This window comes from Verticillium alfalfae, genomic scaffold (assembly GCF_000150825.1).
Source record: "Verticillium alfalfae VaMs.102 supercont1.5 genomic scaffold, whole genome shotgun sequence".
Classification (NCBI taxonomy): Eukaryota; Fungi; Ascomycota; class Sordariomycetes; order Glomerellales; family Plectosphaerellaceae; genus Verticillium; species Verticillium alfalfae.
This window is the reverse complement of record NW_003315034.1, coordinates 2,017,070-2,027,059: the sequence shown is the minus strand read 5'-3', so window position 1 is coordinate 2,027,059 and position 9,990 is coordinate 2,017,070. Positions and strand designations below refer to the sequence as shown.

Below are 9,990 nucleotides of genomic sequence, written 5' to 3'. Positions count from 1 at the left end.
TTCAAAATTCCTCATTGCTTGGATGATGGGTGTAACCCCATATCGTCCACATCAAAGGGGTGTAGAGAAGGGTAGTTGTAGCAAATAAGGAGTCCTCCATCCCGTGCCGTATCCTCCATCCATCTCGTCAACATAAGCACATCATGGCACCCCCCTGTGGTATCAAAATCCTGTCTGTCCGTCACTCGTCCGCACAGCCCTTGCCTGCTCCCAGTCCTGCGGCCAAATTACAAGCAGTCTCACTTCTTGCCAAACAGCTTGTTCTTCAGCTTGTCCGCGAGCCCGACAGGTCCGCCAGAAGCCCGGTCGGCGGCGCTCGCAGCCTTGCCGTCCATGTCACCGTCGTTCCGCGCCGACGAGGCCTCGTAGGCGTTGCCGGCGCCGCCGCGGCCGGTGTGGAAGTCGCCGCCCTCGCCCGACTGTCGGTAGGCCTCGGTCGGGATGACGTCCTTGTCGGCGCGGCCCTCGACGGACGTCTTGGTGCCGACGTCGCCAATGTTTCCAGCGCCTGCGAGCTGTCAGTTTGTCTTTTCGGCAAAGTTTTACAGTATTCTTTCGCTTCTCCTTCTCCTTTCTCCCCTCCCCCAACCCAACGCCTTGCTGTCCCTTGCCCCGAGTGTTGGGTTCAGCTTGCCCCATCTTCTCTCTGCAAGTCGACAGACAGGCTCGGGCATGATGCGCTGGGGCAGTCGGCGAGTCGGTGCGTCGTCGGTCAAGACAGGCCTGCGCGACGCTAGACCCGTTGCCGACGGACGAGCTCCCGCCGCCGCCGCGCCCAGCCAAGCGTGGGGCCTACCTCCCCCCCCCTTGTACCACGGACATCCCGGTCCCCTGTCCGTCTTCGCTCGACCTTATCAACGCCACTGCATTCGCCGTGGTTCTCGATCGGGAAGAGGGGACAAATGGGTTGAGCATAGAGATAAGAGCCATGGTCTTGGTCTCGCGAACCTGGTCGGTATCCGCCGTGCGACGACAGAGACAGCGCCCGACCAGGGCGGAAGGGAGGGCGGGGGGGGGATCGTGAAACGGCGAGAAAGAGAAGGAAAAAAGGGAAGGCAAGCAAAACTCACCACCGCGTCCGACGCTGTACGCGCCGTCATTGTGACTGCCCTCAGGTCCGGTCCGCACGACGGCGCCGTCGACGTACTTTGTCTGGTCGGCGTGGATGTTGCCGGCGCCGCCACGGCCGTGGGAGACCTCGCCAGCTGCTGCGGAAGGCATTGCGCGTGCGTGCGTTAGATGTGCGTGTGTAGAGTGCTTTTTTTGTCTGTTTTTTTTTTTTTTTTAAATTCGTTCAAGTCGTTGGCTCGCAGGAAAGGGTCGTCGCTTCAAGGGGGGGGCTCAGTGATGTATCGCGGGACAACAGGTGGTCGTGATGAGCAGGAAGGACGCGAAGCAGATGGGGGGGCGGCCTCGCGGGACTGGGCGCGGACAGGCTTCTTAAGAACAAGCCGCAGCGCAGGTCAAGCCACGAGGAAAAGACGTCACTTTTTTCTCTCTGCGATACGTGTGTGCCACAGCCCAACGAAACAGGCCACAGGCAGATGAACTCTGGCCAAGTCCATCTAGATCCAAGGACGACAGAACAGCCACACAGCATCCCAGTAGCGCGCAGACGACCCCCCCCCCTCTCCCCCAAAGAAAAGGGAATCTAAGAAAAGGGTTATCAGCGCCCGCTGCCACGGGTCGATGCGGGATGTCCACCAGGCCGTCCATCCACTCACCGGCCTCTCTGCGTGGTTACGTACCTGAATTTGGTGACACCAGCTGGCGCCCCTCTATCGCGCCGCACCCACCAACCCACCACCCACCAACCCGCCGCGAAAGAAACGAATGCCGGTACTCGTCCCACTTGGCACGGTGCTGCTCCGGCTCGGAGAAGCAACAAATTGGCCCCTGATGCCTATTGCGACGTCGCACGCCAGACTGAGAGAAGTCAAGAGAGAGAGAGAGAGAGAGAGAAAGAGGAGAGACAGGGAGGGGGCCTCTAGAGAACGGCGCCAAGCCTGGTGCGAGGAAGGCTATCGTGACGTAATGGGGGGGACTCATCGATACAGATACCATGTCACTCGGAAGACCTCATTCGCCCGGCGCCGGGCTGGCACGACCGTTGACGCCTCCGTTCACCAGAGCACGACATGCAAGGCCAACCAAACACACAGCTTGCCAAACGTGGTGCGCCTCACGAGAACATATGCCTTGGCGTCCTGTTCGAACGACGACGTGCCGTTGATTCCTTATCTAGTTCACGATCTCACGTAATCTAGAGGTAGACGGTGACAAGTTCTACTCATCCAACTAGTTGCCATGGTTAACCATCCATCACTGGCCCTGAGGCCATCCAGGTGTCCTGTCTCTACACGGCGACACCCCTCTCCACTTGCGTATGACTGTCTCTCTCATCGCTCTCCATGCCAAAAATATGCACACGATACCTCCAGTCACTCTCAGCCCCGGCTGTGCCAACGGAGCAGCAAAGCAAAATATAACACGCCGCTCGCTCTATGCGCCTTGTCGTCAAAGTCGTGAACCACCGCTCGCTCCGAAGCACGCCAGGCGGGCCCAGCCTCCTCTTCATGGCGGCGTCAGCTGGTCCGCCAGCATCCTGCGCACCTCCTTCTCGAGGTTGATCTCGGCGTTCGTCCCCAGGTCCTCCACCGCCCCCGTCACCTTGTTCGCCAGCTCAATCTTCTTCTCGCACGCCTTGAAGATGAGCTCCTCAATCGTCCGCCTCGTCAGCAGCCGGATCACCTCGACATCCCGCGTCTGGCCCAGTCGGTGCGCGCGGTTCTCCGCCTGGATGTCGTCTTGCGGATTGTCCGACTGGTCAAAGATGATGACCTTGTTGGCCGACGTCAGGTTGATGCCCGTGCCGCCCGCCCCCGTCGTCAGCAGGAACACGGGAATGTCCGTGTTCTCGTTGAACTCGTTGATGAGCCCCTGCCGCTCCTCGACCGACGTCGCGCCGTACAGCACGCAGTGCTTGATCCCGTCCGTGTGCAGCACCTCGCGCAGAATCTCAATCACCTTGGCGAACTTGCTGAACACGAGCACGCGGTCCCCGTTCGCCTGGTACTGGTGGATGAGCTCCAGCATCTTGGTCACCTTGCCGCTCTCCATCCACGAGCCCTCTGGCAGGTCGAAGCCCTCGAGGCACTTGTAGTCGCGGCACCACAGGTGCAGCTCAAAGTCCGAGCAGTTCTTCAGCTCCCCGATGAGGTGCTCCATGTTCGGCTGCTGCAGCTCCGACTGCGGCACCTTGCGCATCAGCACCCCCGCCATCTTCTCCACCTTCTTGTCGTCAAAGTGCCGTCGGAACAGCTGCGGGTGGATCGCCGCCTTGCGCAACTGCATCCAGATGTTGTTGACGTCGTTCTGCCGCACGTTGGCCCGTCTTGCTCTTGCCCACCGGCCCCGACTTGAACATGGTCTCGAGCTCATCGTACAGCGCCTTCTGCGAGGCGGCAGCTCGCAGTAGTCGACGTTGCACGTCTTTGTTCGGCATGCCCGACAGAACCTGCTGCTTGCGCCGCTGCAGGAAGGAACAGCTTCTAGAAATCGTCCGGTCCCCGGCTGACACGCTCCGTTTGTACAGGAAAGCCCCGTTGTTCACGTCCCTCGTCGTGACCTTCTGGCTGAACATGTATTGCAGGTGTTCCATGTGACCCTTGAACATCTTGGGGTCGATAAAGTTGAGAAGCGACAGCATCTCCATGAGGTTATTCTGCACAGGCGTGCCCGTGAGGAGCATGCGCCAGTCCGCCTTGATGCGGATGAGGTCTTTGTAGATCTTCGTCTTGGGGTTCTTCATCTTGTGACCCTCGTCGAAGATGGCGGCATTGGGACGTAGCTCCATGAGGGCGTCGATGTCTTCTTCCTTGCCGACCTGTGTGTAGCTCGTGAGAACGACGTGATACTCCTCGGGTGCGCTTAACATGTCTTCGGCGATCATGGCGCGATCAGACTGCGAGCCCTTGTACGTCAAGACGGACAGGTCGGGGGCAAACTTTTCAAACTCAACCTCCCAGTTGGACAGCGTGGAAGGTGGGACGACAATCAGATTCGGCCACGGCCGCTTCTCGTCCTTCTCCTCGTCATAACTCTCGACAAGGTGGGCCATGAGGGAGATGACCTGGCACGTTTTGCCCAGGCCCATCTCATCGGCCAGGATGCATCCGTAGCCGCTGTTGTACAAAACTGACATCCAATTGAGGCCGTACAGCTGGAAAGGGCGCATAGTGCAGTGGCCTTCCAACAAGGCCGGCTGGCGAGGGATCGGTGGTGGCGAGTACTTCTGACCCTTGGAGCTGTTGGGCGTCATGGGAAGATCGTCGCTGTCTGTCTGAGAAGTCGTTCCACTTCGTGCGTGGCCTTTCAAGTCGATGTCCCACATACTCATCTCACTCTTCACCCGGACAGCCTTCTTCTCACACTCAGCGACGACGGTGTCGATTGCATTGACCGCCTTGGTGAACTCCATGATGGCCTCGACGAGGAGTTCGCCAATGGCCGCCTTGTTTGACTTGCGCCCATTGGACTTTTTGGCCGCCGTGACACGCTCGACCTGGTCAATATCGTGGAAAGGGCGTTTCGTGGCGATAATTTGTAGTTCGTCCTGCTTGAGGTTGGTCATGGCCGAGAGATCGTCGATCGAACTATTGTTGATGGTGTTAAGAGCCTTGTCATAGAGGCTCTCCTTGACGGTAGCCTCCATCAGGTCGTCCTCGTTGTCGTAGTCGTCGTCCTTGTCATCTGCAATGACAATCCTGTCCTCGGCAATCTCATCCACTTCATCGTCCACATTGATGACCTCCCGCGCCTCCGGCACTGGTTGCGACGTCGGGGGCGAGGGCGATCGGTTCGGGCGACGGCCCTGCACGAGACGTCGTCGAGGCTTCGCCTGCTTCGCCGGGCTCGGTGTTCGAGGGCTGAGGTTCGGTGTCTGGTAGAAGTCGGCACCGTTGCCCTTAGCAGCGAGCGACGGCTTCGACTTGAGCGGGTTCGTCGAGGCGGCAGACAGCGGCGCCGAGGTGGCTCCGTGCTTCTTTTCCTTCTGCAGGTGCTTGCCTTCATAGAGGTAGTTCACTGCATCAGAAACGTTATTATGGCAAGCCATGAGAGCCTCGCGACAAGCGCGAGACGGGAAGCTCTGACCAGTTGCGGTAGAAACCTGCTCCGTCAAGGCCGTCATTTTCTCCAGCTTGTCGATCCTTTCCGTCGGTTCGTAGTGAAAGGCGGTCATGCGCTTCTTGAAGGCTGTCGGCTGGATGTCGCCCCTCGAAGGGCTCTTCTCGTCATCGGACGAAATCATGATCGGTTCGGCAGCTGGGCGTTTAATGCCCCGCGGCAGTTGGGGAGGAGGCCGAAAGAGTGTGCCCGCAGGCGCGAGGCGGGTCGCAAATGGCGCCTTGGAAGGCTTCGGCTGGAAGGGAGAAGACGCGGGGACCTCGACGACGCTCGATGCAAGAGGCGATGAGGGCGCCTCAGTGTGTTTGGGAAGCAGGGATGTTCGATTGATCACCTGGGTTGCTTGCGTAGCGTAGGGTGAGCAGGGAATCGTGTCGCGGGCCAGCTCGTCGTCGTCGTCGTCGTCGAAGCCCCGGCCAGGAGGCGAAGAGCTGAAACCAGCTGCTAGGCCGGCCATTGTGAAGTTATGTCGCTGTGTGTTGTAAACGTTTTCGATCTCTGGTATCTATGTGGATCCCGAGTGAGGTTTCGAGGTGATCCGCTCACGATGTGGATGCAAAGGAAAAAAGAGATGAAGAGGAATTGGAGAAACTATCCAAAGACGATGCGGTGCGGTACGAGCGAAGATCGGAGATCAATGAACTGGAGGGCTTCGACCCTATTCAGAGGGTCGTCAAAGGAAGGACCGAAAGCAAAGGCCTATTGTTCTTGGAAAGGGCGGGTAGAGCGTACAGGGAGGAGCTCTTCCTGTGCAAAGAGAATTTCAGGAACCGGGACTAACATAGAACGGCAAGAGACGCGTCGAAGAGGGAGGGGGGTCCTGGCGCGCGCTAGCACGTGATCCACGTCATTTCAATTAACGGGACGTCTACAGTGCGAGGCGGGTGGCACAGTCCATCTCAGGACTCTCTATGAACTGTCATGAGCTTCATCGTCACCATCAACCTTGGCCCCAGACCTCATCACCTTGACCCACAACACAAGGAACTTTGAGCAGTGCGATTGTACAGAATACAATGTGAGAACTTGCTTTCTCTCTCGGTGACCGCACTAACCATTTGTTCATTCGTAGCACCGCACCCGCCTCAACCGGTTTCCTTCGCCGCGTTAACTCATCCTCCCCACTCCTCACTCAAGATGGCGACCCGACGTATCATCTCCACGGAAAAGACCATCCTCGACCAAGATGAGCCTAACAGCGCTCCGGCTGAAAAGTCCAACATCGCACCCGCCGTCCCCACCGATGTCATTGTGAAGCTCCTAGGGTTCACCTTCGCCATGATCGTTTTCCCCATCGGCTCCTATTTCGTCACAGTCAGCACGGTTTTCAAAGGTGCGCTCTTGCCCACCTCTCTTCTCCGTCTGTTCCATCGATCATCTGACTCTCTTGGCAGGAAATTCCACCTTTGCTGGCGCGTTTGCCGCCGTCATGGCCAATGTGGTGCTCATTGCGTACATAGTCGTTGCCATGAAGGAAGATCAGCCGGAGCAGGACGAGAAGAAAACAAAGGGAGATGGCAAGAAGTATCGCTGAGCCTGCTCTTCTTGTTTCATTCACTCCATTTAGCTAGCCGGTTGTAGAATAATAAAGCGGTACCCAAGGTAGTTCTGTGCTACACCGTCAATGTTCCATGGTTCATAAAAAAATCGGCCACGAATCTCATTGTAAACGATCTTGACTCAATTGATTTAGCCCCAGGTTCCGAGCATTCAAGGCCATTACTCTATTTCTCCAGTGCGACAAGAACTCGAGAAACAAGGCGAAGAGGGTCATTTATCGTCCATCACTAGCCCCGACCATTCATGCTTCGCATGTCGAGATGCCCTATCCCTGCAACGAGAGGCGCTGACTCAGACTCGCCACAGAGCATATATGTATGTACTCACACCCACCTCCCGCTCTGAACAGCCGCGCGCCCAGCTCGTCGTGTTCGATATGTAGAGAAACTAGGGTATCCACAAAGAAAAAGTCATTACCACTTGTTTCCACGGGCCCGTGGCCCGTAGCTCATGGCCTCTGGCGTACGGGCCAGAGCTCGCCCCTTCTAGGCTTAATTGGCCTTACTGAAGCGGCGCGAGAACCAACTCTTTCTCTTTTCGCCAACGTCTGGTCGTGATTGTGTGCTTTGCTGAGTGGTCTGCTTGCGCAACATGCCGCCTCCCAGCTTTTGGGGCGCGGCGGGCGGCGCAGCCGAGTTCAGGTTTGTCATGGGGGCGGGGCGGTAGTTGGCGCCGCTGGGGCCAGCACCGTTCGCGCCCGAAGCGTAATTGTTAAAGGCGGCAGGCTGATATGCGCCTTGTTGGTTGAAGCCGATGCCATAGTCGTTGGTCGGCTCCGCACGTTTCGCAGGCGACACCCGATCAATGGAGCTGTTGTCACTGCTTGTCGGGTCCGTCTGGTAGCCGGCCTGTTCGGAGTGACCGCTGCCTGCTGCTGTTGTGACGGTTTCGTAAGAGCGGTCCTTGTGGGGGATCGGGTAGACTTGTTGCCCGCCACGGCCATAGCCGTTCATGGGTTCCGAGTTCATTCTCGGTGCCCTCTGACGGCTGGGCCCAGGCCCGTATCCACCCTGGCCGTACGAGCCACCATCGAAATAGCCGGAGCGGTTGGGGCTGTTGTAGTCCATGTGCGTACTCTCAGGCCGCACAGAGTTGGGACGTCCACCATAGTAGCTGTCCTGGGGGTATCGAGCACCGTTGTCTGGATTGGTGTTAGCACGAAAATCGTCTTCCTGCAGGACCATGTGAAACACGTACTGCCAGCATAATAGCTGCTCCGCCGGCCATTTTGCGGGGTTGATTCAGTGTCTACGTCATGGCGAGTTAGAACATGAAATCCATTTAAGACAGGGCCGTGACCTGACGTACCTGATCGTATCATGGACTTGCGCGAATAGCCTCCGTCAATTGCCGCCTCACAGCTACGGATAGTATCCAGAGGCCGCTCCCAGCGGCTGCGCGTGGGGTTCGAACGGTCGGGGTCGGCTGGCGTGGTGTTAGCTTGCTGTCTTGGGTTGATCGACCTGGGCGGGTGGCTCACCGATTGCGTTGCCAAAGGAGTCTCTGTGCTGGATGGCACGAAGAGGTGCCAGAGAGGATTTGGTCATTGCCTGTACGGCCGCTGTTGATGAATTAGCATCAAGCAAGGGTGATCAATGGCCTGCCACGGAATCGGGCTCACCTGGCTCGGCTTCGCTGATGGCCATGGTGGGGTCGGCTTTGCTGTGTAAACGATGGGATTCTTTCTCTGCCGATGTCTCATGCGTGTCGTCGTGCCTTGGGTGGCTCGTCGAGCTCCGTCGCGATTTGCCGGACCCGAAGCTGAATGTCCTAGATTTCGAGGGCTTCTGTTGGTGGGCTATTTGGGCAGCGGGCGGCTGTCGAATTTGCTGCTGAAGCTGCTGTAGCTGCTGCTGCTGGTACTGCTGGGGCTGTCGAGGTGGCTGCTGAGCAAAGGCGGGTTGCTGCGGAGAGATGGGCGAAGTCTGCTGACGCTGCTGCTGACGCTGCTGCTGCTGGGGCTGCTGCTGCTGCTGCTGCTGGTTGTAGTCGTAGGAGGTGTCTTGGTGAGAGTAATGTTCGTGCGAGGGAGGAGGAGGCGGAAGGGGATGACGACTATCTTGGTGCAGGTCGGCCATGGTTTCGGACAGGGGGGGAGCGATGGTGCTCCTTGTGATTAAACGGGGGGGTGGTGGACTATCCCTGTGTGCTTGGCTGGAGAGTAAGACTGGAGTCGTAGCGGACCGGTCAAAGTCTCGGCGCAGGAGCTTGGATCGGGAATTGGTAGCAGATTTGGTATCGAGAAAGCGAAAGGAGGCGATACTGGGTATCGTCCGGGTCCAGGGTACGCAATGGCGGTTCCAACACAGGGCTAGCGAGGGTGATTGCCAGGGACGGGCGTCGTATCGCGGGCGTCAAGTGGAGGTGTGGGTGTCGGCGAGGATCGTGCTTGCGTGGGTAGTGTAGGTACCGTACAGGCAAGATGTGCGTCTAATCCTTTTCGAGAGGATGGAAAAAGAAGAACAAGTCCACTTTAAGAAAAAGATCCTGGCCACGGGGAGAGCAAGCGAATGGACGCGACAGCAGTTTGGAGATGCCCGGGTCGCGAAGGTGTGGGCTTTGAATGGAGGGGCAGGCAGATGATGTAGGTGGTGAGAGTGAAGAGAAAAAAAAAGGCGAGGTGAGGTGAGACGGACGGTAATGGACAATCGTGTGGTATGGGACTGAACTGCTTTGTCGCAGGTGCACGCAGAATCAGGGAAGGCGCCCGTGTCTCTCTTGTTGCCGGTTGAGGTGGTTGGGGGGGGGGGCTTTGGGGGGTGGTGGGCGGTTGCTGAGGTACCTGGAGACTTGGGTACCTGGATACCTAGAGCGCTCGAGTCCGGAGAGCGTCCACCTCGCTCGACCTTTGCGGCTTGGAAGGTGGAGTGCCTATTGCTGGAAACGGTAGGATGGTGGTGGTGGTGGGGGGTGGGCAGGTGCGCCAGGCAACGAGAGAGAATGTTGCGTTGCCGGTACCGACAAAGGTGCCAAGGCTTCTGAGAACCTTGCTCCTGCTAGGCTCCGTGGGTGGTGTGGATTTGTGGCTCAGGACCCAGGATGTGGATTCAGACGTGGCAGCGCGGCTGGCTCTCGTAGGCAATTGGAGGCACAATCGCGGCCCAAAGTCGATGGCGACACAGATGGCGATTGCTCTTTTGCTTCTGGTTCGAACCAAGGTGGCTGGAAGTGGAGGCCGCTAACGTGCCAAGTCGGAAAAATCTGCATGCAGGGGGGGGTCCCCTGTACTCGCCAAACGGCGGA

General features: G+C 58.1%; 4 protein-coding genes across 4 annotated transcripts; 1 reads left to right on the top strand and 3 right to left on the bottom strand.

Annotated features, from left to right (window-relative positions):
• Window positions 1-239: 239 nt before the first annotated feature.
• On the bottom strand, window positions 240-1,221 carry VDBG_04953 (conserved hypothetical protein; the record flags this gene model as incomplete). Its single annotated transcript, XM_003005301.1, has 2 exons — window positions 240-508; window positions 1,071-1,221. 2 exons carry the CDS (start codon window positions 1,219-1,221, stop codon window positions 240-242), a joined length of 420 nt encoding a protein of 139 aa, XP_003005347.1.
• Window positions 1,222-2,574: 1,353 nt separating this feature from the next.
• VDBG_04952 (helicase SWR1) lies at window positions 2,575-5,644 on the bottom strand (the record flags this gene model as incomplete). The annotated part of the gene is made up of 2 exons (XM_003005300.1): window positions 2,575-3,249; window positions 3,410-5,644. The coding sequence occupies 2 exons, from the start codon at window positions 5,642-5,644 to the stop codon at window positions 2,575-2,577; spliced, it is 2,910 nt and encodes a 969-aa protein (XP_003005346.1).
• A 680-nt stretch (window positions 5,645-6,324) lies between these two features.
• On the top strand, window positions 6,325-6,721 carry VDBG_04951 (conserved hypothetical protein; the record flags this gene model as incomplete). Its single annotated transcript, XM_003005299.1, has 2 exons — window positions 6,325-6,520; window positions 6,582-6,721. The coding sequence occupies 2 exons, from the start codon at window positions 6,325-6,327 to the stop codon at window positions 6,719-6,721; spliced, it is 336 nt and encodes a 111-aa protein (XP_003005345.1).
• Window positions 6,722-7,238: 517 nt separating this feature from the next.
• Window positions 7,239-8,825, bottom strand: VDBG_04950 (conserved hypothetical protein; the record flags this gene model as incomplete). The annotated part of the gene is made up of 3 exons (XM_003005298.1): window positions 7,239-7,888; window positions 7,945-7,995; window positions 8,369-8,825. 3 exons carry the CDS (start codon window positions 8,823-8,825, stop codon window positions 7,239-7,241), a joined length of 1,158 nt encoding a protein of 385 aa, XP_003005344.1.
• Between the last annotated feature and the right edge of the window lie 1,165 nt (window positions 8,826-9,990).